Below are 27,855 nucleotides of genomic sequence, written 5' to 3' on the forward strand. Positions count from 1 at the left end.
AAATAGGTCCCTTTGCAATTATGAACAGGGCTGCTTCGCCAATGAGGCGAGTTGAGGCTGTCGCCTCAGGCGACAGCTCCCATTAGGTACCAGGGGCGGCAAAAATGCTGCTCCTAGTACTTTTAGAGCGAATTTCTGGGGGAGGGGGGCAGCAGCAACTGCTGCTGCCTCAGACGGCGGAGGGGCCAGGATCGCCCCTGATTATGATTGGTCACCATGAATAAATGAAAGTTCATCTTATAGAGAAAATAGATAGGCAATAGAGATATACAAACCAATTTTATACAAAGCTAATTCTACTATATAACTTAATTTGGGCCCCCTGAGAAAAAAAGTGAAGAAACGTTGCTATAAAGGGTTACCATAGCTCAGAGTATTGTAGGAAATTTGAAAGTGAAAGTATTTTATGTACAGATTTGTCAACTGTTATTTAGAATGCTCAGAATCTAAAAAACAATTATGCTAACTTAGTTTAAGTGACGGGTACTGTCTCATTAGAGTGCACAAGTAAACCATTCACAAATACGGAACTAATTGCTTAAAAGCTGGGTCGCAGTGGGCTGGTGGGACACCCCAGTCCGAAGCTCTTTAAAACTAATAAAAATATGGCAATGTCAGAGCTCTCTGTATAATGGGTTAGGCATAACAGATTCCATACCTGTAAGGCAATAACATAGTACTTTTGTTTGTATGTATGTTTTAAAATGAGGTCATTAACAAGGCAACGTTTTATAAAAGCATGTGTGCATTACAAATAAAGTAATTTGGTACCCTATTGTGGATTTCTTCACTGATAATCTGTTGCTTTTTGTCTGCTCTTTTCACATTTAAAAATTCAACCAAGGGGCGAATGGTTATTCCCTATAAAGAAAGCAATACAAAAAATGTTTACTACACAGACCAATACAACAAAGTGCACACATTTGTTTACCTTTCATTTGCTAGTATGCAGACAAGTATTCTAACCATTTGTTTTACAGCTCCAGCTGAGCAAGATGCAAGGGTGCTATGATCAGATTCGCTTCTGTGAAGACCCTGATAATATTTTTTGTAGCTCAACTCTGATTGGTGCTTCTCCAGAAATGCATCATGGATTTTGATAGGTCCCTGGTCTTTATGATGCTGCGTATTAAGTTCTCTAACAAACTCTAGGGCTTCCAAAAACAGCAGTACACTTTAAATGCAAACAAGAGGGTCCCATTCAATTCATTATATACCTTATGAAGGCAAAAGGTTCCATCAGTGCGTATTTAGATGTCTCTCTTTTTTTAAACTATACTGATTTTTTTTTCCACTTTACGTGACATTTCTGTACAATTTTGTTTGAATTAGTGACATAAAAAATGGCAAGTAACTCCAATTTAATTTCATATTATAACAAGATAAAAAGTGGAAATAGTTTAAATACTTATACTGCGCAATGCAGTGTATATGTGACTACTCTATGCCCAAATGTTCTTTAATCCTGAGGCATATATATGCATCTATAATACTGAAACCAATATGTACCCCTTTTTACCATAACACAGAGCCACAGTATGTATTCATGGATAACACTGGTATGAGAAGTTGTGAAATGGAGAACAAAACACACAGCAGGTAAGCAAGGTATAAAAGGGTTGACAGGCTGCTATTATAGTCTATCCTTAACTGTGACGTAATGGATTCTCTGACTTGAAGTCACTTTGCTTTCCAGAGAATCTGTGCAACACCCACTAAGGAAATCAGAGGGACTTCAAGTCCCAGAATCCATCACAACACAATGTAAAAAAGTAAGGGAGGGGTTGCATTACACTGTGAGCCTTGGGCAGATTGAGAAATAGTCCCTATGAGTAACATGGCTTCCTTTCAATCTGCAGCAGCATGTAAGTCTGTGTAAAAAATATAAAGTTATTTTTTGGAAGTTCAGTGTTTATTCATCTCTTCTAGATAAGCCCAACTGAAGGAGATCATGTGAAAAAGGGGGGGTTATGTTCTTTACAAGGGATTGGTCTTTCAGTAAATGTCCTAATGGTGTTTAGTGTTTTATTTTCTCCACAGAAACACAGGAGAAAGTTCCAAACTGCATGTTTGCTCCGCCTGGTTCTAGTGCAGCTCCATGGAGATGAAAAGAAAAAAGTATATGTCCACCTACGCAGATCTGGATCAATACTTTATATCTGTACAGCTTCCTCCATCTGTCACAGACACATTTACTAACAGCAAAAGCATGACTGACATGGATTTAACATACTAGATCTGCTTTATTGTCCTCACGTGATGGAGTAACAAATTTGCCAGTGTTAAAGGAACAGTAACACCAAAAAAAATTAAAGTGTTTCAATAGAATGACAATATAATGTACAGGTGCCCTGCATTGGTAAAACTGGTGTGTTTTGCTTCAGAAACACAGCTTTAGTTTAATAAACAAGCTGCTGTGTAGCCATGAGGGCAGCCATTTAAGCACAGGATTCACAGTAGATAACAGATACTTTCTGAAGACTCCCATTGTATACTGCAGACATTATCTGTTATCTGCTGTGTGTCCTGTGCCTTTTCTCCTTTTTCAGCTGTGAATGGCTGCCCCCATGGCTACACAGCAGCTAGCTCATTTATACAGTATAAATAATTGCAGAGTTTCTTCACCAGTGCAACACAACAGGACATTATGTTTTCATTATTTTAAAACATTCTCACTTTTTGGTGTTACTGTTCCTTTAACGTCCCTTATAATAATTAGCTCTGGTGTTTTAAATGGGCTTTCTCTGTAGTGGTTACACAGTATGTATCACTCCCCATTTTACAGAAATGCATTAACAATACTCACCTGAATGAAAACCGTGAAAAAAATCACAACAATAACAGCTGTAATAAATAAGTTCTTCCTTGGAAACACTGAGTCGGGAAGCAGAAAAACAAGTGCAAAGCATATTGCCCCCCGAAGCCCTCCATAAGCTATAATAAACTGGTCCTTTGGAGTCAGAGGGATTGTACGGAAAAAGTTGATGATTTGAGTCAAAATAAATACACCTGAAGAAAAACAAAAACATGTTGTTCTGTAAGTATGATGTATTGCTACACATTGTTGATAGCATTAAAGGCACTGCCTGAGAAGGGATTCCTTGGCATCAAATGCATCCTCCCAGACTGGACTGGGTGCATGGCTCCTAGCACAACTACCTCCTCTAGCGCTCTCTAGCTTGGACAATCCTAATGATACCCAACCAAAAAGACTTCCAGGGGATGCCTATTCACTAATCTCCTCCCTCAGCTTGTGGATGCATTGCTGCCAATCGTAGGGAACACTGCATATAAAATGAGATACAATTCTATTCTTCAAGTTCTATTCAAATAATCTATCATATGAACTAAAATTATCTGAAATATTATTGACTGTCCCTTCAACAAGCCTAATGTGGTGAAGGACACCTGTGTTGTTAAATCCTAGTAATTTACTAAGGGTCGAATATTGAGGGTTAATTAACCCTCGATATTCGACCATCGAGGTAAAATCCTTCGTCTTCGAATATCGAAGTCGAAGGATTTACCGCAAATACTTCGATCGATCGATCGAAGGAAAAATTCAAAGGATTTTAATCCATCGATCAAACAATTTTCCTTCGATCAGAAATAGCTTAGAAACCTTATGGGGAAGGTCCCCATAGGCTAACATTGGTGCTCGGTAGGTTTAAAGTGGCAAAGTAGGTAGTCAAAGTTTTTTTTTAAAGAGACAGTACTTCGACTATCGAATGGTCGAATAGTCGAACGATTTTTCGATGGTCGAAGTACCCAAAAAAAAAACTTTGAAATTCGAAGTTTTTTTTACTTCGAATCCTTCACTTGAGCTTAGTAAATGTGCCCCTATGTGTACAGAAACTTGATTACTGTACATGGGAGTGAACTCTGTAACACTAGACTTGATATTTAACTGCTGTGAATGGGACTGAACAGTATTTCATATAGTATAGTATCAAAAATCTGTGGCAGAGTACCTTGGTATATGATATGAGTCAACTGACGTAGAGTATCTCGTATGCTGAATGCAAAGGTGAGGTACATGGGCACAAGTTGCTGATTTAAGCAGTTTTTAAATGAAGTACAGGTATGGGATCCTTATCTGGAAACCCGTTATCCAGAAAGCTCCGAATTACAATTTTTTTAAAAAAATTTGGATTATTTGGATAAAATGGAGTCTACGGGAGACAGCAGATTCCTGTTTTCTCTGTAATAATAAAACAGTACCTTGTACTTGATCCAAACTAAGATATAATTTATCCTTACTGGAAGCAAAACCAGCCTATTGTTTTTTTTAATGTTTAAATGATTTTCTACTAGACATAAGGTACAGTATAAAATTATTAAAAAAGATCCATTATCCGGAAAACCCAAGGTCCCAAGCATTCTGGCTAACAGGTCCCATACCTCTATCTGAACGCAAAATATGTAGAGCTCAGTTGTCTGATCCATCATATACTGATGGGCCAGGTTTAAAGGCCACACTAGGCAATTCATTTGAGTTTGCCGCCCACATAGTTTAATTGTTGGCCCAGGATCAAAATAATTGGATCAGTCATCTGGGTTGCAAAATTGGGCAACAATCCACTGACTGTCAATGTAATATAGAAACTATTAATTTTCATAGCAAACATAGGGGTGGAATATTGTGATGTGTGTGTAAGTATATATACTTTGTAGCTGAATATATACATATTGTACGTGTGTGTGTGCGAACTTGGGCCAGATAGAACTGGGGAATACAGGATTCTTAGCAATTGTTTTTTCTCCTATTCACTTACATAGTTTGAGGAAAATCTGTCTGTAACGGGTTAGAAAAGTGTTTCTGAATTCAAACATTTATCAAAGCTGAGATATGGGTCAAGCAACAACCCGGTTAATTCCCAGCACCAATTGGAATGACTGGTTATGCCAATTAATTTTCCACCCTGAAACAAATCCTTCCAATACAAAAAAATAAGTTGATTAATTAGGAAAGATTGTTAACGTTTGGTAAAATGTGCTTTTTCTAAATTAGGCCACAAATGTACTTACTGTATGTACCAAAAAAAGGGCTGTCCTGAACCAGGTTGCATGCTTGTCTCTTTCCACACTGGTACAGTTTCAAAAAGGAAATTGAAAAGTTTAAAGAGACAACCAGAATACACTATTATTTTACAAAATGGTTCTGGATGCCTGAAATTGGTTACTGGAGAAAATAGTAGGAACAAACAATAGGGGATTCAAAGACAGGTGTAACGGACAAGGCCCTATAAAAAAAAATGTGTTAAATAAAGAGCATTTTATTCATACAATTAAGGTACAGAGCAGATGTGTTTGTGTTTAATAAGGCTATATCACAGTTCCAGCTTACCCACTGCACGCCAGAACAAGCAGAAGAATAATGTGAAGCAGACAAAGGCCCAGTTCCATTCATGGTTTTGACCAACTGTGGAAACACCCATAAACATGAAGATCAGAGTCTCACTAACACTGCTGAGCATCTTCATAAAATACTTGATTGTGGTATATGATTTCTGGGAAACATTCTCTTCTACATACTTTTTCATGGACACGGCACAGGTTGTTATTCTGTAAAGGAAAGATCTCATATTTATTCAGCTACAGTAATGAAAATTACTTACACAAGCCAAATCATGTTTTGAAGGATAGCGAAATGTAATGGTTAGAGAAAGAAAACCCTGTTAAATAACACTAGAGCAACATTTAGCATGTAGAAAGTAACAGGAAAGCAGAAAGAGTAGTAGAAGATGCATAGCTGCCACCAGTATTATTGTTCTTTCTTGGGGACAATAATGGGATTATGTATCTTACTACTAAGTTATGATAACTTTGAACTCATATGTGCATTAAGAATGTCTGGAACATCACTTGGTTCTACTTGCCAGTATGTGGGTTGGATGGCAGAGATTTCCTGTAATCCATGACTAAGCTACAGCTTCCTTTGGCTTTGAGGAAGGAAGGCATCAGAAAAGATATTTTAGCAAAGTCATACAGGAATTTACTTGGACTGTACTTTTTGGGGGATACTTCCTTTTCACCATACATACTACAAATGTAAGGGTAAATATAAATAATATAGTGGCAGTGCCAAATCTATGCTTTGCTGAGCATAAAGTCCCCTGTGATTGGTTAATAGTCTTAAGGTATTCAAAATACATTTGTATCTGAAGAACAATTTGAATGAACGGGCACAGGACATGTTATTCTTAGTTGCACCTAGAAAGTTGTGGAAAAGAGAGTGTACCCCACGCTATCTATCCTTACCTACCCTAAATAATATTTTTTTTACTATGCTCCTGCCCTACTCACAATAGATTAGGCCATGAGCGTGGGTTATTCTTTAATATTTCTTGCTATAATTTCACAATGCATGTTACAGAAAGCAGTCATTTAAGATTGTAGTCTGTGTGCTTAGCTTGAATTGCATTGTGATTAGTTTTGCCTGGTGAGTCAATGAAAGGAATATGGCAAAACAGCTAAACAAATGAAAATATTTGTTCTGCTTGCTATAAAACACTTGTAATGTATTTGCTCCTAAAATTGAACTGTAACCACAATTGTCTTTGACAAGGACAATAGATTGATAACTGATGCATATTATTACTACTATTTAATAATGCACCCAGATTTGAGGGGTACTAAGCATAGCATGGCTGTATTCCAACCCAGGGGGCTTTAATTGTGCCACAGTGCTACTACAACATTAGTAAGTTAATAGCTAGTTTTATGTCTAGTGGAGTACTTACGCCACGATGCCAGAGAGGTGGAACATTTCTGCTGTTAAGTAAGACAAGTAACTGTACAAAAAGACAAAAAGAGGTTCTATCACGCGGATGTTACGAGTGAAGCGAGTGGTGAATGCTGCTACAAAACCAAGAATAATTCCAATTAAAAACCCTCCGATTCCCACTAGAAAAAAACTGGCGATTCCTGAGAAAACATCAGAGGTTTCAATTGTTTTCATCTCACAGAAGGACTTGAACAAGTTATACAGAACCTATGGACAAAAGAAAGAGATATATTATGAGTAGTTTGGGGGTTGTATCAACAAAATACAAAGTATAAATATAGCTCTCTATGTATCTATATACATTCACCCTATAGCAGGGCTTATTGAAAAGGCCTCATTTTCATTATTTAGCAACATACAATAAAACTGAAAATATTCCCTTAGCATTTTGCATGTTACTTTTTATATACATCTACCCTATATACTGTAGCTGGGCTTACTTACTCATTGTCATTATTTAGCAACATACATTAACACTAAAAACAATTCTTTAACATTTTGCATGTTACAGAGAGGGGAGCAGATGCTGCAGCTATAGGGGGCACATAAAATCCTAATTAATGAGCAATTTCAACATATATTAGTAAAACAAGACAACCTTTGGATATATTGGGGGCCCTAAAATAATTTGCTGTGGGGCTCTGTAACATTGGCATCTTCTGCCAGAAGTGGTGAGAAATATTGGCATACTGGGAGAATGGTCTGGTTGGGCAAACAGAGATTCATGGATTTTATAGCCTCTCCTTAATGGCTTTAAACAATGTCTCTTTGCTTCCTGGTATAGATAATTAGGTGTGCTCAACAAGTGTAAGGAAAAAGCTACTCTGGAATAGTGGAGTGGCTTGATCTGTATGCATAAACAGCTAATAAAATCTGCCATTTCCTTAGTTCAGCAGCTTTTATGAAAACCTTGCCATTCCTTGGCTGTGGAATTCAAAGTGCAAATGTAAATACTACAAGAGCATTCAGTGTGCAATTACTTGTACATATAACACATATAATACATATCTTGGAATGCAGTAAACTAAATTAATCTATATAACTAAACTTTAAATAAGCAAACAAAATACATAAGACTAGGAAAACTGCCCATGTTTAAGTTCCAGGGGAGAATGTAAAAGCTGCAATTAAAAATGTGTCAGAAACACAATATAAAAAACTCAAGAGTGAAAATACTCAGCAATTTAAGAAAATAACATTGTTAAAAAAAAGTTTCTGTACAATAGACTGGATAAAAATGCATAACATTAATCAAGTATGTGGCAGCATTTTGCAAATATTAACTGCTTTCTAGGAAAAATTTTACATAATTAGTACATAGACAGCAGTGGCTCCTTGCTGATGAACTTGCATGATGATATCCTGAATAAATATACTGTTAGCAGTCCCAATGACAGCCAGGGAATATGTGTGAATGGAATATCAGCCTTTAATTTATATGTAACATTTAGTTTGCGTAGGTCCTGGTATTAACTCTTAGGAGATGTTTTTTTATATCTTGCTATTCTTGTCCCAGCAACTCTCTCCGTTTAACCAGTTAAATATATTAGTTTAACTACCTTCAGCTCCTCCAGTAGCTAGTGTTGCACTGGCATCACCATTACTTTTATTCCATTACAAGAAGCCCCTCAAGATAGACGTAGTTTGTTTCCATCTCTACCTACTGAACATAAGCAAAACTTTTGAAATTACACTTGAAAAAAAAGAACTGGCTGTTATTTTTCTTGTTAGACTCCATCAAATGTAGAAACATATTTTTCAATGAATGACACACTTAGCAGAATGTGTATAATTTGGAGGCAATCATTTTACTGCCAAAATTAGTTACCCACGCTCCAGTTTATTTTGCAGTTTTTCCCACAAGTAGTGCCAGTCAGTACTTTGAAGTCACAGAGATGTTACAGTTGATTAAATCAATCCACAGTATCATTAGGCTCTTTCCAGATGTCTTATTCCACCTCTCAGTCTCAGTAAATTCCAGGCAGAAATAGTTGTTTCTACATGTGATTTTTGCACACTGTACACAGTGCTACATGCCACAGGAACATCATGGACCCATATACCACCCACAAGCAGATTACCTTCTGGGGTACTACCCACTCTTCTTCCTTGTTGGGGCTCCAGCTTCAAATACTCTTAGGCATAATTATATTGTACTACTGCACTGAGCTATGACACCAGTTAACTTATTCTAGGTAAGCCAGAATGACACAATTTACTACCTAGTGAACCTGCCCACCAAGGTTCCTGGCTAGCTCCCACTTACTATTCCCACTGAACAAAAGGATCCTCAGCTCTCACCTTGGGGCAAATTCACTAACCTCAGAAAATTCGCCAGCTATGGCTTCGCTCACATCGCCAGGCGAAAATGGGACAGGACAACGTTTATTCAATAAAATGCGAAGTTGCGTCCAGGGCGCCGAATGATGGCAAAGTTTCACTAGCGTTAATTCGGCAAGCAAAGCGAAGTTGCACTAGCGTTGGCTAATTTGCATTCGGCAGGAAGTTAAATTTCAATGGACGTATATGTTGCAGCAAATACATTACACTTCACAAGCCCAGGGAACCTTAATAAAAGAAAATAGAGTTGTTATAATGTCCTACACATGAGCCCACTGTAAAGTGGCCATATGTGCCATATGTAAGGAAATGAAGGGGGGGAACCGGGAAACCTAAAAAAAATTACGATCTTTTGCAGCCTATCATCCTGAAAAACGGAAAAGTCGCAACCGTTTTTTGGGACTTTTTTTGAGGAACTCCTATCTACTCTATTGCACTTCGCCTGGTCTGAGGTGGCGAAGGCAAGTCTGGTGCAAGAGGTAACGTCCATTAAAATCCGCAACTTGAATTTGCCTAGTTACGTCCATTCGCCAGAGCGAAAATTCGCCAGGCGTTAGAGTGTGAAATAGCGCTAGAGTCTATCTCCTTCGCTAGCGAATTTATGCCAGTGCCTGTTAGTAAACTGTTAGTCAGCACAGAAGCGTGTGTAATTATGTGTGTTAGTCAAGGTAATCTTTGTCAAAAATCATTATGGGAGGTAAAGTGAAGCAAAAAACAAAATCAGTGGTGTCAGGTCAATGGGAAAAAGACAACGAAGGATACTCGCTGCATACTACAATGAAAAGCCTACACTACACTAACAATTCTTCTAGCCAGTTGAATTGAAGTCATTTCCATTAGACACGGAACTTTATAGCCATTCAACTTGCATTGATTGTTCCCAGCTAATGATGCATCTTCTACAGAAGCAATCCTGTCTGATAAGTCTGTTTGGCAGGATTATGGGCAGGTAGTACAGAGCAATTCTAGATAACCTACATTCCTATTGCTAATGTAAGGTGTCTTCATATTATAAAATGAAAATGCCACACTACAAAATGTGAATAGATTCACATGTTTTCAGAAACACCATGATAAAGACCACCCATGGTAGAGCATTAAAAAACTGAAAATCTGAAACATAGGGGCATATTTATCAAGGGTCGAATTTCGAACCAAAAAAATTAGAATCAAAAAGACCAACTGAAATTAAGACTAAGTTTTTTTTGGATCAAATAGGTCCATTTTTCATCGAATATGTCCGTATTCGCCCCAATTTGAATCATTCGAATCGAAGGAATAGCGCATTTGATTGAATTAGATTCAAAGTTTTTCCCAAAAAAAACCTTCAATTTTTCCACCAATTGACTCCAAGTAGGTTCGAGGAGGTCCCCCATAGGCTAAAACAGCAATTCGGCAGGTTTTAGATGGCGATTGGTCGAGGTTGAATTTTTAAAGAGACAGTATATGATAAATTTCGATATTCAAATTTTTTTCAAATTTGAATCGAATTTGGACTATTCCCTAGTCAAAGTACACAAAAAATAGCTTGAAATTCAAATTATTTTGAAAATTCACCTCATCCTTTGATAAATCTGCCCCATAGAGTGTATAAGTCTTTCTATCTGACCCCCATAAAAAATATGGTGCATGCCTAGATAGTCACCCGACACCAAACATACTGCACACATTCAGAAGCACATCAATAATTCCTCTTTTTCCTTGATAAAAGGGTGTAGTTGTCAACACCTATGGATAATGTGAAGGTGAACCTACATTGTTCTGGCCTTGGCACCAGGTTTGTTTTAATAGGCTTTTTGCTAGAGTCAGCAGCAAATACTGATTGCGAGTGCTATAACCTTGAACCTGGAAGGAGCATCCTGTTTGGACCTATATCTCTGGTCACAAGCATTTGCATAACGATCAGGCATGGAAATTAAGCTTCATTTGCATGCTTGTGCCCCAACCTGCCCACCCACATTGATGAGGTTGGTATAGTGGAAACTACCAACATTTTTTGTATAAAATAGTGTTGTTTTCCCCAGATGGAGTGCTGCTTCTATATGGCTGCTCCTCAGGTGGGTGAAACATTTTTTTCCCTGACAGGTGCCCTTTAAAGGAGAACTAAACCTTGTGGTGATAAGTCCCCAGTGGCCCCCCTCCCTGCCTCCCCCTGCACAGTCTTACCCCTGAATTCTGTCCCCTCTTGAAATAGCAACTGCACATGCAGAGTGAGCGCAGCAGAGCTCACGGGCGCCATCTTCTTCTCTTAGGTAATCTTTGAGTCTTCTTCCTGCCCTTCTGCAATTTCCATCTCTTTTGGCGCATGCGCAGTTGTCGCAAACTGGAAGATGGCGCCTATGAGCTCAGCTGCGCTCACTCTGCATGTGTGGTCACTATTTCTAGAGGGGACAGAATTCAGGGGTAAGACTGTGCAGGGGGGGGCAGGGAGGGGGTCCAGTGAGGACTTATCACCGTGGAGGGTTTAGTTCTTCTTTTATGTTCCTTTCTCAGGTGTCTGGCAGCTCAGTAATCCAAGTGCAGATTCTGAACTGTTCCAATTTGCTCCATTAGTTGATAAATTTTTCAGCAGCCTCTGCAGAATGTTATCAACTATTTTGACAAATAAATCTAATATATTGATAAAATATTATTTAAAATTGTATCTAATGAAAGATAAGAAATGTATCAAATTATAACAGGTTACTGAGTCAGCGACTTCCCCTCTCAGAGCTGCTTCAGGGAGTCATGAGAAGGTGAAAAATAATACTTTAAACTTCAATATTAGAAATGGTCAAAAATAAAAATAGGAAGAAATTGAGAAAAGGCTTTATTGCTGGTGATCTATCTGAAAACAACTGAATTAAAAAGTGTTTGGAAGTTGAACAACCCTTTTAAGTCAGTAATGACACTAAAGAAGAACTAAGTGGCAGATTTGCTAAAGGGCGAAGTGACTAACGCTGACCAGCGTGACGTCACTCAAGCACTTTGCCGATTTACTAATGGGTGCAGGCGTAACTTCGCTAGCAAAAGAGACAGCCGTTAGCGATCAATTGCACTCTATCGCCAGGAAAATTTTCTCTCAGGCGCATGTATGTAACTCCACAAATTCACTAAGATGCGGATTTTACTGAACGTAAGTTACCTCTTTTGCCAGACTTGCCTTCACCAGCTCAGACCAGGCCAAGTGCAATGGAGTGCATAGGACTTTTTTTTAGTGTAAAAATCCCAAAAAACGCTGGTGTCTTTTCCTTTTTTCAGCGTGATAGCCTGCAAAGGTCTGTAAAAATTTTTTTGGGTAACCGGGTTTCCCCCTACATTTTCTAACATATGGAACATAAACTATATAATGGGCTCATGTGTAGGGCATTATAACAACTATATTCTCTTTATTAAGGTTCCCTGGACTTGTGTAATGTAATGTATTTGCTGCAACATATACTCCATGTAACCCGCCATATGCAAATTAGGCAACGCTAGTGCATCTTCGCTTTGATTGCTGAAGTAACGCTAGCGAAAATTCGCCAGCGTTCGGCATCCTGGACGCAACTTCGCATCTTAGTGAATTAGCATTGTCCTATCGAATTTACGCCTGGCGAAGTGTTGCGATGGCTGCGAAGTCGTCGCTGGCAAATTTCCGGTTAGGGAATTAAGTCTCCATTATATTTGTGAAGATTCTCATTTATCCAGGTAATGGTATATCTGTAGAAATAAGTCAAATCAACTGGACTTGCTGTGTGTTTTTTTCCTTGAAGACATTTCACTAGTCATCCAATTGGCTTTCTCAATTCAGAATAAGTTATGTCAGTAATACACAATGTAGAAAGAAACCTCTTGTAAAAAGTCTATATCAAGCTGAGGTTGCAGTAATAATGTTGGATGAAAAGGGACCTTATTATCAGCCAGGAGAGACAGGTTTGGGATTACCTGAGCTAGTTAACACAATGGAAGCACAAAATGCTGGTAGAATGTGCACAAAGGAGCTGCTTGTGTAGTTCATTTACATCAATTCAGTTGCACTTTGTTTCCTTACACTAAGATGATCACAGTTTAAGGTTAAGGCTAATGATTACCAATATTCAAAATGAATCAGCACAGCACAAGAAAAGCCCCATATGAATTGCAGGGTCCCTGTGTAAAGAGGTTTTCTCAAGGCATCCATGGTTTTTGTTTTAGCTCATGAGTGTTTCCAATAGAAAAAGCAAAGAGTAGTCACTTTTAACCCAGGGTCTTTTGATTTTGACACAACATAGGTTACCAGTAAACATGAAAGGGCTTGTTTACAAACAAAGTGGCTTAGGGAAACTAGTGCCTTTTACTACAATAACCACATTCTTTTCCCGGACTCACTGATAACACCTTCTCTGACAATGAAATAGGATAAACTTCTGTTTTCTGGAAAAGTTCCAAATTACAGAAAGGACATCTCCCAGCTCAATTTTAAGCAAATAATTCTATTTTTTTTAATGATTTTCTTTTTTTCTGTAATTATAAAACAATATCTTGTGGTAACTAAGCTGCTTGAATTCATATTGGTGGGCAAAAACAGTTTAATTGGGTTTATAATTGGGATTATGTTTAAATGTTATTTAGTTTACTATGTGATATGGCAATCCAAAGTACAAAAAAACCACTGAAAGCCCCAGGTCTCAAGCATCAAATTAAAAGATCCATTACATGTATCTAACTATATAATTGAGCTCACAATTGTTACCTGCTCAAACAAATGAGAGAAAAAAGGGAAAGTCTATGAGAACAGGACACACTGGCTCTAGTATTACTTTAGTTATCCCTCCTCCCTCACAGAAAGTCAGTGCAAGATCCTATTATTGCTTCACCCATTTAAATGAATCCCAACCAGGGTACTGGATATCTTTCCTTTCAAAGGGTGCTCAGCATTGATGGATCTGTCCAGACAATTAATTCTTCTTCTTATACTGTACAATCTTATTCTCATTTCCTATTCATTGTTTTATAACAAAAGCAGTTGGCAAAAGCAGAACAAGATTTTTATTTCAACGTAAGGAGAGAGGTAACTGTGCAGTATATACTGCAACTCCAAAACTTGTGCCTGTAGGGCTACAATATTTACATACAGTATATGCATTAAAACTGTTCCATGACCCTCCATCTATTGTTTAACAACATCCAGTTGCAGCCAAACAGAGTAGTGGTTCCACCACCATGAGGGTCACAGCTTATCATATTGTCAACATGGCTAACTAGACTGAATAATATTTCATTCTTTCCTTACAGTTTCCAGTGCCCCCGGATAGCTGAAGGCTACGAGCAGTAGCCCATGTTGTTTTAAATACAGGGGTGCATAAATGGAGAAACACAATGGTTTAAATTCACTGGGTACCAATTCCCATTGCTCTTCCTGTGGCACACCCACTGCTCAAGATGCCAAATCACACCTCACTAGTGCACGGATGGGTGCAAAATTACTCTTCTTAGTGCTCATTTACACATCACAGAGTGCAGCAGAGCCCTGTACTTAACCCCTGCCTATGGTTGGTGTTAAGTACAGGGGCTTGTGTCGGTGGTATTACTGCATTACTGGCATTGTTCTGTCAGACACAAGGCAGCTTATATTTAACACTTGAAATAGGCAGGAGGTAAATGCAGGGCTCTGCTTCACATTGTGCCCCCACCAGTGGTTTACTAACTGTAGCGCATGAATGACGGCAAGTTGGGGTGGGGGAGTGGAGCCTGTGTTCTAACCCCATAATGCCCCTTATCAATCCCTGGAGGGCCACTAGTATTACCAAATATACTTATTATCACTATGAAAATAACATTGCTTTGGTAAAGCAACTCTCTTTATTAACAATATTTAAAGTCTAAAAAAGAACTCTGAATGGATCTTTGACACACTGTGTGCTAGCAGTTATCTGGCTGTTATAAATGAATCATTTTAGTGGATAATCTGTATAAAGTGCAAGTTATACTATTATACTGCAAAACAAATCAATAGGCATTAAAGATAAGGGGGGAGAAGGCGTGTAGCAGAAAGAAAAAATAAGAGAGGAACAAGTGCAATGAGAGGAAAAAAGCAAGTAAAAAAGATAGAGAATGAAAAGCAAGGAAGATCTACCTGTGGGAGATGTAAGCCAGGGAAATGCCCACACAGCAATAGTTGTGTGCAGTGAAAAAACACCACTGCCCTCCATAAAATATTCTCTTTTACAGGAAGAGTTTAAATCTGTGGAAGAGTATGTATAGTAAGGAAATGTGTAATCATTTAAGGGCATATATAATAAACAAAATTTTACAGTAAAATTTTACAATAAAAAGTGTAACATTTATTGTAAATTTTTACTGTAAAATTTTTAATGAAGTATCAGTCTATAAGCCTACTAACGCCAAGCTTCCACATGAAAAGTGACATTTTTACATCTAAAGGCTTTGGATATGCTATTTATAAAGCTTATGACACACAAGCTGTTTATGCACCGCCATCAGTAAAAAAAATACAGGCCCTCATAGCCTATAATTGCTTCTAATGTTAAACAAGTGCATGGGCACAGTGATTGGAGAATGGTGGATCTCAGTGCCAAAACAGATGCTTGAGCCTTTTATGGGCTTCGGTTTTCTTGTCATAGTACATGTTTTATATCTGTATATCTGCTCTATTTTTTGAAACCCCTTTTATAAATATATTCCTTAATATCAGGCCTGCCCAATATAGAGATGCACTAAATCCAGCATTTCAGAATGTCAGGATTTACATTTTGCTGAATCCTGAAAACCTGTCCAAACCAAATCCAAACATGTATAGGCTGTGGACAACTAAAAGCAACGGTTTTGTTCAGAGGATGTAATTATTGTGAATCTTGCTAAAATTTTAAAGCAAATTAGGGTTTGGATTCAGCCAATTGTTTTGTGGATGACTAGTCCAGTCTCTAAACTTCCACTAGAGATACATCAGGGAATTCTGGTAGCTGCATAGAAGTTAGTTGCCTCTGCCCTGCCACTGGGGTGGACAACCCTGAATGAGATCTTGTCAGAAGATCATCTGAGGGTAAACTGATATGATAATGTCAATTAACATTATTCAACTTTAATTAGCTAAAAAAATGTGTGCATTGAGATATACTCCTCTGTTTTGCCTTACTTTCTCTGTGGGTCACAAGACAACAGTTACCACAAAAGGCAAAGGAAACACACTCTGCTTGAAACAGGGCAGAGCAAGGAAATAACGCTGCTTGATAGAACACGATATGTTGCAGTAAGTCTTTGTTTTTACACTTGACTTGTTATTATATTTGTAAGAAACAAGAGCAAATGAAGCAAGTATGGTTCTCTGCTCCGGGAAACTCAAGTAAAGTGCCCACTAGGAAATTGCCAATTTCTTTCTACAATAAAATTGAATTGTTATTGCAACCTGATATTTTGCTTCAGGGCAGACTGAATTGTTATACAATACATTCCACTCTCTTAGCTCTCATGTTGCTCGTAAGTGAAAGGAAGGTTCAGTATACTTGGAACCCATAACATTAGAGACTGATTTGTGATAGTTACAGATGTACTCAGATTTATAAAGCCTCAAAAAGTCTTTGTCTAAATTGAAGTAAAGTGAAATAGTTGGCAATGATGCAAAGGAAATGTCATCCAAGCAGTAACATATTGCTGAAATCTTATAACTTGTATATCATTTCAACAACAGTAAATATATATTTTCTCTTATGATTTTGCCAACAATGATTTGTTTAGCCTGCTATAGGAAATAATAGATGTCTCCAAATTTGATGTATAGAACAAATTGCACTAACATTTTTGTTGAGAATGTTAATATTCTTTATAAATAGCAGGAAAAGTTAAAAATATGGCTGAAATAGAAATGTGTAAACAATGTTAGAAATTTTCTTTAAAATATGATTTTTTAGCTGAAACAGGACAAAAATTGTCAAAACTGACATTGCTGTGCTTGCATGAATTGAACACAATTGCACTGAAAATCTTTCTATGATGGTGTAATTTTCAGCATTCAGTGTGAGAGTGATGTGTGTGCCCAATGCCTGTGGTGCAAGGCTGCCATGACAACTCTACCATCTGGTCTGAAGTGGTGAAAAAGCCAAGGTTGACACTGCCTTTGTGCCAATAGATGCGTTTGTGCTCAATTTAGAACAGGAGGAAAGGTAGTGGTGAAAAATGCAGCTATATGGAAACTCTAAGAGAGCATGTACTCAAGTACCTTTAATAAATGGGATTTTTAGCACAACTGACTGATTTGTGGGCCCGCAACTGCAGTGTTCTGTTGTTTCAAATAAAATTATAAATAATTTTTAGACTTCATCTGTAAAGTTATGTACTGGAAACCACATTATCTGTGGCTTTGACTGATGTGGTAGACAGACAACAATGGTTTATGTATACTCACCACAGTTACAGCATCATTTAAGAGAGATTCTCCAAATACTAGAATGTAAAGTTGCTCATTGACATGAATATTTTCAAAAACAGCAAGAACAGCAACAGGATCCACAGCTGAAATGAGACTGCCAAAAAGGAGACACTGCAGAAAGGAAATGTTTGTCAGGCCAAAAGCTTCAATCTGGCAAATGCCAAAGAGGGAGACTCCAATCCCGATAGCATTCCAAAGAGTACCCACCACAGCATACCAGAATATAGTGCCTGCATTGTCAAAGAATGACCGTGTTGGTAGGAAATAACCTGCATCTAACACAATTGGTGGCAGAAGATACAAGAAGAAGACGTCAGTTTTCATGGCTGGAGGTGACTTTTCATTAACACTGAACATAATTCCTCCAAGAACTAATCCAACAAGGATGAGGAGACAACTCTCTGGAACAATGGTGGGTAACTTTTGATACAAATGAAAGCCTGAAAATAAAGAAATTATACATAAGCTTTGGAAGGAATAAGCAGCATGTGGAATTTCAGTGGCTGAAGAACTATGGAAGCCAATTCCAAAGCAGGCTAGATGCTTGAGTTTGGATCACTGCAAAAGAAGGTCTATTTAACACACAATACACTTCATAACTGAAGCAGACTTATAGGCAATTATTGAATAACAGAGCAATTTGTTGTGTTTGGTTTGAAGATGAAAACTTTCTTTACATTTCTTAATGCATTTTCAGTCTAAGATTTGAAATCATTTTCTATTTAAAAAAGTTAAAATGATTATTGTTAAAGGAGAACTAAAGCCTAACTAAAGAAGTAGGCCAGAAATGTTGTATATTATGTTTTGAGTTTCTGTACCAGTCCAAGGCAGCCACAGCCCTTTAGCAGAGAAGATCTGTGCCTCCAAAGATGTCCCAGTAGCTCCCATCTTCTTTTCTTCTGATTCACTGCATTCTGATTATGATTCTCTGTGCTGCTGTCGCTTAGGGGCCGATTCACTAACTTCGAGTGAAGGATTCGAAGTTAAAAAACTTCGAATTTCGAAGTTTTATTTGGGCTACTATGACCTTCGACTAAGACTTCGAATCGAAGGATTCAAACTAAAAATCGTTTGACTATTCGACCATTCGATAGTCGAAGTACTGTCTCTTTAAAAAAAAGTTCGACCCCCTAGTTCGCCATCTAAAAGCTACCGAAGTCAATGTTAGCCTATGGGGAAGGTCCCCATAGGCTTGGCTAACTTTTTTTGATCGAAGGATATTCCTTCGATCGTTGGATTTAAATCCTTCGAATCGTTCGATTCGAAGGATTTAATCGTTCGATCAAAGGAATTATCCTTTGATCGTTCGATCGAACTATCTGCGCTAAATCCTTCGACTTCGATATTCGAAGTTGAAGGATTTTAATTCCTAGTCGAATATTGAGGGTTAATTAACCCTTGATATTCGACCCTTAGTGAATCGGCCCCTTAGTCATTTTAGGGGCCAACTCACAATAGACAGTACACATAGATCATACATTTCACAGTATACGGCTGATTAGTAATTTATACAGATAATTACTACATCTCAGCTCAGAAATCAGTGCAACTAGCATCAGAATTTAATAATCAGCTCTGTAGCATCATCTTATGTTACAGGCCAAACTCATTTTCTGCTTGATAATTTGTGACAACCCCTAAGTTTAGCTTCTCAACAGCTGCTCAGAGCCCACTGTCTATGTGAGTGTCGCAGACACTTTCCAAGATGGTGACCCCCTGTGACAAGTTTGAAGTCTTAGATCATTGCTACTATTGAGAATCTGAAACTTTAGGCTGATGCATTAAGTTCATTATATACATTATGTTATTTAGTAATATTAATTTTTTGGATTTAGTTCTCCTTTAAAGAAGTAGCATTTAAAATGCAGATGTGATGCAATGCAACTGTGCATACTCAACCAGTAGTATATTTCAACTAAAGATATAGTGGGGGGATTATGTAATACAGAGAAAAAGTCTGTCCTTTTACAGACAATGAAAGCACACAGCTGCTGTTGGCATCACGGTTAGTGATGGGCGAATTTCCTGCGAAATGGCGAAAAATTAGCGAAACGTCGCCGGCGTCTCATTTTTGATGGCAGCATCCGTTTTTGATGGCGGCGCCCGTTTTATTGCGCCGGCGTCCGTTTCTGACGCCGGCATCTGTTTTTTGGACGCTGGCGACATTTTTTTTTACGCCAGCGAGTTTTTGCTGCCGTTTTGCAAATTTATTCGTCGGCGGCGAATCGCGCAAATTCGTCGCAAATTTGCACCTGGCAAATAAATTCGCCCATCACTAATCACGGTTGCCCAGTGGTTTGTATTGTCTCCTGACAGCCAGGCGTACTGGGTTCTATTCTGTTCAAAATACTGCAATGGCATTTGTTAGTACATGGGTAGTGAAAAAGACCCCAGTGAGGGGAAATTAAATTGTGGAATTGTCGTGAATGAATATATACTCTTTGTAAATAGCTGTGTAATGTGTTTTTATAAGCAATTTGATTGGAACTGGTACACACTTTTACATGTTGTTACTGCATACACAACTGGCAAGGATTGCTCCTGCAATGCAAATATAAGGTAAATATAAGGTAAATTTAACTGCATATGTACCTCAACCTCATAACCACAGGCACCACACAGCAGTGCACTCTCCATCTTCAAATTACCTTTCCAAGAAGAGATTACAATCCAGAATAGAAGTAAGATGGGATTTGGGGAGGCAGGGGCAGCCAGGTTAAGAGAGACTTAGTAACTGCACCCTAACCCAGGGTCTTAGGGAATCCAAAAGGCACAACACAACTGCTGTTAATCTTGGGGCAGCCATTCAAGCACAGGATACACAGTAGATAACAAATAAGCCCAGTAAAATCCCATTGTATACTACATAGTTTATGGTATTTGCTTTGTAACTTGTGCCTATTCTCCCTTTTCAGCTTTGAATGGCTGCCCCCCATTGCTACACAGCAGCTTGTTTATATAAACTATAGTAGTGTTTCTGAAGCAAACACACCACTTGTACCAGTGCAGAGCATCAATACATTTAATTTTAATTACTTAAAAACACTTGGTGTAACTGTTCCTTTAAGACGAAGATGTCTGGGACCATAGGGTGTCATGAGGCTACACTCCTGACACTAAAACAGCAGCAAGTATGGTAGCTCAATAATAGCAATTTGTTACCATGTGAACTGCTCCATAAAGATTAAATCAAACTTTACAGCAGGCACGTATTACTTAAATTGCTCTTATATCTGATAAAAAAACATAATTTTAATGTGTATGGAGCCAATTAGTACCCTTTGAGGTTATTCTATTAATTATTAAGCCAGGCATCAACACTAGAATATGGGCAATACCAACTATATATGTGTTTTCACTAGTGTTGATTAACTCAGTATTGCCTAAACAATTTTTAAACACAGTCCTAAACTTTCCTTCCTTTACTGCTATTTTAAAGTAAGCAACTACAGGTATGGGACCTGTTATCCAAAATGTATAGGACCTGGGGTTTTCCAGATAACGGATTTTTCCATAATTTGGATCTTCATACCTTAAGTCTATTAGAAAATCTTGTAAGCATTAAATAAACCCAATAGGCTGGTTCTATTTCCAATAAGAACTAATTACTTAGTTTGGATCATGTACACAGTACTGTTTTATTATCACAGAGAAAAAGGAAACCATTTTTAAAAATAAAAAGTACATAGCAGATAACAGATAAAGGTAAACACACCAGTTGTACCAGTGCAGGGCAACACTACATTATATTGTCATTCCTTTATAACATTTTAATTTTTTGGTTTTACTGTTCCTATAAAGAATTATACTAGACAAGAATGCCCCTGTTTAACTGTTGAGATACTGGTTAAAACCATGATTCATCCAAACTGGCATATATATTGTCCACCTAGTCCCAATAATTATTTTATTTCTCCAAGAAAACCATATTACCTTATGTGAACTTTCATTTGTCTCCTTTTTGTGTATATATTTTCAGGTTCAAGGTATATATGCTACCATAGGTAAGTTTAACTTGGCATTTCATGGCTGAGGAGGCTTAAAGCCACAGTTAAAAACCAAGGACATTTTCCCCTGCTATTAAGCATAGACTGGAGATGAATGATCCAAATGCCAGTTTTAGTGAACAACTCTTTTATTTTAACATTAGTACGAATAATTAAATTAGTGGGCAGGTTTGTTAGGACATGATGCAAGTCTGAAAGAAAGGTGAATTGTTATTGCAGAATGCGTTTTTGTGCTATGCAGTTGTAATGTGTCCTTTTGAAACCCTGTAAAATGTTTTTGTTTATGGAAGCATAATCCCCTACATAATAAAAGCAACTGCTCAATGTACTGACCTTCCTTCACTCTCTTAGATTAAGCTCTCAGGTAAATTGCCTAGAATGTATAAACAGCTTTCTATTGGGGCAAAGCATACAAGCAAATGACAGCTTCCACGCTCACAATCTTACCTTTCCTGTTCCAAGTTCCAGCTCCAATAAAATCATGGAAGTTCAACTGATATTATTTAAGCGGTAAATCCCCATTTATTCAGATGGAGCCCATACCACTGGAGGATTTGGGGTATCATGTTTCTATTTGAGATTTGCACTATACATTTAACTTGTATTAATGAAAAATATAAAAAGTTTAAGATGTCATACTATATTTGGAGATTTGGGCCATCCATCAATGGCCTTATGACTTGATCATGCTAATATGAATACTATGTCAAGGTAGTGATATATACCTTGTAATGAAAAATATTGAAAAAATGCATGACACACAGATTTCACTAACAATTGAATATTCCTTTAACAATAGCACCAACGCTATTATAGATGCTGCAAACATTTTCTTTATGCATATGACACATGGGTCACTATTCATTTCAATGGGAGAAAGGATGTGGCCATGTATTTCTACCTTGATCCAGTTACTTGATAATAGTTGTGTGTATATTAAATGAATATACTGTAAACCTCTAGTTTTATATTTCATTTTATTATTCTAATGGTTCAGTGCAGCAGGGATGCCAAACAAGTGGTACTCTTGCTGTTGTTGAGTATACTGCCGGTTATAGTTCATGGGAGCATGTGGGACACATGTTTAAGATATCTGCCACAATTGAAATTTCAGACAGAAATGTCCTCTGTTTTTGGTTATACAGGTATGGGACCTGTTATCCAGAATGCTCGGTACCTGGAGTTTTCCAGATAACGGGTCTTTCCATAATTTAGCTCTTCATACCTTAAGTCTACTAGAAAGTTATGTAAACATTAAATAAACCCAGTAGGCTGGTTTTGCTTCCAATAAGTATGAATTATATCTTAGTTTGGATCAAGTACAGTGTTCTATTTTATTATTACAGAGAAGAAAAAAATTGAAAAATCTGAATTATTTTTTATAATGGAGTCTATGGGAGATGTCCATTATGTAATTCAGAACATTTTGGATAATGGGTTTCCAGATAACAGATCTTATACCTGTACTCTAGAGCAGAGGTTCCCAACCTTTTTTTTTTTACCCATGAGCCACATTAAAATTTGTGTTGGGGAGCAACACAAGCATCCTAAAATTTCCTGGGGGTACCAGGTAAGGGCTGTGATTGGCTCCTTGGTATCCCCTATGTGGACTGACTGCCTACAAGAGGCTCTGTTTGCCAGTGCATCTGGTTTTTGTGCAACCATAGCTTGCCTCCAAGTCTGGAATTCAAAAATAAGCACCTGCTTTGAGGCCACTGGGAGCAACATCGAAGGGGCTGGTGAGCAACATGTTGTTCGCGAGCCACTGGTTAGGGATCATTGCTCTAGTCTCAAGTATAAACTTCTCACGCTCACTTCTATTCTAACTATACTACATATTTACCTGTAACAATATTACAGGTTATGAAAGTTTGAACATATTTCTGTGTTTTTTTTTTTTCAGTTATTACAGTTTTGCTAATGAAGGTGAATTGCCTTTTAAGCTGTGAGTCTAACTTCTCCCAAGGGACCTGTTATCTTATACTGTTACAATTACTTATTTGCTTATCTCGAAATTGTTACAAAAGTATCTTATCTGAAGCTGTGGCTGTTCTGGGCTCTCTGCCAAAAGCCAATTAAGTTAGAAACATTGTTTCTTTTTCTGGCTGTTCAGTGCATAAAAAAAAACAGGACTTTCCAGTACAAACAAGGGACTGTGATCAAAAGAGGGACTGTCCCTCTAAAACCGGGACAGTTGGGAGGGATGGCTTGGGGCAAAAGAACTATTATGCTATCAATGGAGGAACAGAAGGAATTGTTTTCATTTCTGGATTTGTTGTTATGCCAAATGAAAGCAATTAGCGCAATTACTGAAGCTTAGTCTCAGATAAATAAACGTCATATGCATTATTAATTTCTATGAGCTATAGTAAGAACAGATGAAAAGAAAATGATGTAATGATCCCTGTATAAGCCATCTGTGTTTCTAGAGTAATTTTAGTCTGAGCCAGTGAAATGCATTTTTGATCTCACTAACATGCATGGCAGTTGCATCTAATAATGTTCTGTGTGCATGACATATAGAGCATTATTGCTGAGTCAGTTTGGTCCAAGCTGCATCCTACTGATTCACTAGAAATTAAATGTGATGTGGGCTTATACAGTCTTCTTCCCAGAAAACCTTTATAGCCGCCATGTGATATTAAAAAGTAGTTGGGTGGGTAGGAAAAAATATTTATTGAGTATGGAAAGGGGTATGTATGATGCTGGGAATCCACTTCGGTGGGTAAGTGGGTAATCAGAGAAGCTGGGCTGCTTATAAAAATGTTGGGTGCCTAGGGAGAATATTGGGCCTTATAGGCAAAAGGTGCACAAATACAGTGAAATGGAACTGCTGTTAAATGTCGCCACTTCTACTGTTATAGCCCTAATCTAGCTAGTTAACCATTTTGCCCACTCAGTTACTCCCTGATCTAACCTAATTCCCCATCCCTTTACACCTGCTGGCAGAACGTCCCAAACTGACCAAGTCACACCTCTTTAAATTACCGTCCCCTTTTTCTTACCACCAGTCATTTTTATTAGAAAAGGTGGCAACCCTAGTTGCAACTCCTTCGGTAGAATCATCATCAGTTCTGATGCCGAGGTGTGAACAAATTCATCAAACTGTCAGAGAGTAATTGGCAATGATCCAGCACTTTCTTCTAAGTCCTAGTTCATCTAATATTTTAGGTCACACTCTGCAAACTAAGCAAGGGGATTGAATGGTGCAAATCAGACTAATTTCCAACGGAGTCTATTAGAATGTGATACTGGGATTAAAGTTGAGGTATGATGCAATTCCTTCTAATTGTGATTGTACCTCAGTAGTATGCAATTATTTACGCAATTCTCAAAGGATATTAGAGGCCATGTCATGCCAGTTTCACTTGGTCCCAGCCAATTCTCAGGCGTGGGCGTGTGAATGAGGCTAAAGTAAAGTACATGAATCATTATATCATGGGCATACAGACAGGACAAGTCACTGCAGGGGGGTACAGGAAAATGGATGTGGTCTGGAAGCATGGGCACTTTGAATATATGTGAGTGAAATCATTCTCAAAATCTTGGGAACTGGGGATTCTGAAGTGCTGGCCTAGTGGCCTTGTATCTATCTATGAAGTCTGTAAGGAAGTTGAGTAATGTGGTGCTACTATTAAATTATCAAATAACAGCACGCTGCAAGATGGTGATTCCAAATCTCTAAACGAGAAATTCAATTTGAGCCAGATCACCTGAGTCAACAGAACTGCTTTTAGAGAATTGACAAACAGGCTTGAATTTTTATCTTTGTTTCGGTTATTTTCCATAATTTATCTTAAAGGGGAAGGAATAGCATTTTATACTTAGGGTGCCAAAAATGAGGCCCCAAGTGACTACTTTTACTTTCCTGACACCCCAGGTTGGCGCTTCTATCAGCAGAAAACCACCACGGCCCGGGGTTCTTCGAGCAACCAACACGGAGAGATCTTCTTCCTGTTTCTTCGGGTCTTCTCGCAGTTGCGAATGCGTAGTAGAAAAGAAAGCCAGACTTTAATGAAAAAGTCGGCTATTTTGCTCTACTGCGTCTGCCCTGGGAAACTTGAAAACCGATGAAGCAGGAAGAGGATCTCTCAGTGGTGCTCGCTAGAAAACCTCTGGGCCGGTGTGGTTTTCTGCTGATCGGAGCACCGGCCTGGTGTGTCAGGTAAGTAAATTTAACATTTAACATTTAACTGGACCAGTAACATCAATTTAGTATACATTGAAACAAAAACAACAGGAAAAATTTAACTTTAAAATCACAAAGCCTTTATTAAGAAATAACTTTCTGAAACTCCGCTTCAGCTCCTCTTCAGTAAAGGCGACAAGGAAGGCAGGGAGGAGAAATCGAGTGCCGCACGATGGAGCTAGATGACCTTTTCTGAAGAGGAGCGCAAGCTTTTTCTTTATAAAGAAATTTCTTAATAAAGACTTTGCGATTTTCATTTGTCTTGGTGGTTTTTTTCAATGTATACTAACAATTTTTTTTTAAAATTTTTTTTGATGTTACTGGTCCTTTAATTTGTTATATATGTGAAAGGCGTGTCACTAAATCAGACACAAGAGCCTATTTTTATTTGACAGATTGGGGGGAACAGGGACATCCTGCGGCGATGTCCTATGCCTTCTGAATGGTGGACCGAGTGCTTTTAACGTCACTCATCGTCCAAATCTGCACTCACACCTCCGCCCCGTATCCTCACTTCTCAGCCGTCAGTCATGCTAACTCCGCCCTCATTCTTCTGCCCTCAGTCTTCCATCCTCAGCCTTCAGTCGTCAGCCTTCAGCTCTCAGGCTTCCGCCGATTGTCGGCTGAAAAGAGAGATCTGAAGGCTGAGGGAGGAAGGCTGAGGGCAGAGTTAGCATGACTGATGGCTGCAGTGTCTGACTGGCCCAGAAGCCTTCTCCAGATATTTAGAATTGCAAAAAAAAAAATTCCGCCGCTGCGCAGCGCCTCCTGTGCATGCGCGTCGATGTTACGCCGGGCAGCGATGTTGCGCATGCGCGCCGAGTAACTCACTCCGATGCGTCTTTCTAGGGGGGGCAGGGGGCCCCTGGACAGCAGTCACGGTGGGCCCTGGGCCCCCCAGTCCGACCCTGGACGGCTGAGAAGTGAGGATACAGGACTGAGGTGTGAGTGCAGATTTGGACGATGAGTGATGGTAAAAGCACTCGATGCGCCATTCAGAAGGCATAGGACATCGCAGGAAGGACGGGTATTTAGCCGCAGGATGTCCTAAAATGTGTTCCATATAGGAACACTGTGGGCACAATGTATCCTGGTTGCAACGTTCTAAAGGAAAGCTGCAGCCTGGAACAAATATGTATGTCTGTAAGTGGGTGGTCTGTTGATATTACATGCATGGGACCTGTTATCCAGAATGCTCAACCTGGGATTTTCTGGATACGGGGTCTTGTTGTAATTCGGCCTTCCCATAATTCAGAGCTTTTTGGATAATAACGGGTTATCGTATAACGGATACCATACTTTTACCATTCATAGCTTTGTGCCACTACACCTGTAATTCCCTGAATTTCACTGGCAGCTTGTCAATGAATTACCCTAAAGTGTGCCTGGGCTGCTTCTACTTCTCTTTCAGAACCTGAGCAGTGTGACAGTTGTGAAGCAAAGGGAGACTACAACTTACCTATCTTGGCTAAAGATGCCAGCAGGATCCACAGGGTGATCTCGAATGGGATCTGTACATGAGTATAATCCAGAGTGAAAACGGATAACCTGGTTTCTCCGATGGTGACCTCATTTTTGGGAGAGGTGACGACAGAACTGGCGCCACTGGAAGAGACACTGGCTAGCGCCTGGGGCACAAACAGTACATAAGGGATAGCGCAAGAAAGGAAAGGGTATGTCCATTCCCATCGCTGGTGCGCCGCAGAAAAGCCCATTTTCTAAGAGAAGCCGCCAGGATTCGTGTAGAGACGGACATCCATAACATAAGAAGGTAGTATGTAATCGGTAACTTCCAATGACTGGAACTGTGATTATGTAAAACTAAATAGAAGCCCGACTCTGCCTTCCTACCTTGTCTCCTCAGCATAGAACAGGTGCACAGAACACGCCCCCCCCGGTCACCTCTTGGACTATTCTTGTAACGCATCTTCCATTGGCTTTTCCATGCTCTCAGGCACGGGATACAGTTTCACCTTTCACTATTAGGAACACTGTCTGCTGTGCCATCTAGTGGCTATCGCAAGCTCAGCAGTGTCTTATTGCGCCTAACTGCTTTTTATTTGTCTATAATAAAGGTCATGAGTTGCATACCTACAATGTAAAAGTCGCCACGGTAGTAATTCTGCCAGGTGAACTCCACCTTTCA

At 38.7% G+C, this 27,855-nt stretch overlaps 1 protein-coding gene across 1 annotated transcript in view; it reads right to left on the reverse strand.

Moving 5' to 3' along the window:
* LOC108709708 (sodium/hydrogen exchanger 2) overlaps nt 1-27,628 on the reverse strand; it is a 38,253-nt gene extending 10,625 nt beyond the window's left edge. Inside the window, exons 1-6 of the mRNA XM_018249780.2 lie at nt 27,169-27,628; nt 17,490-17,953; nt 6,744-6,994; nt 5,348-5,565; nt 2,807-3,009; nt 772-861 (exon numbers count right to left, since the gene is read on the reverse strand). Of these exons, the coding sequence (XP_018105269.1) occupies nt 772-861; nt 2,807-3,009; nt 5,348-5,565; nt 6,744-6,994; nt 17,490-17,953; nt 27,169-27,424 (1,482 nt within the window). The 5' untranslated portion in view covers nt 27,425-27,628. The remainder of the gene's footprint in view (nt 1-771; nt 862-2,806; nt 3,010-5,347; nt 5,566-6,743; nt 6,995-17,489; nt 17,954-27,168) is intronic.
* Between the last annotated feature and the right edge of the window lie 227 nt (nt 27,629-27,855).

The sequence above is a fragment of the Xenopus laevis genome, chromosome 2S (assembly GCF_017654675.1).
Source record: "Xenopus laevis strain J_2021 chromosome 2S, Xenopus_laevis_v10.1, whole genome shotgun sequence".
In the NCBI taxonomy this organism is placed as follows: Eukaryota; Metazoa; Chordata; class Amphibia; order Anura; family Pipidae; genus Xenopus; species Xenopus laevis.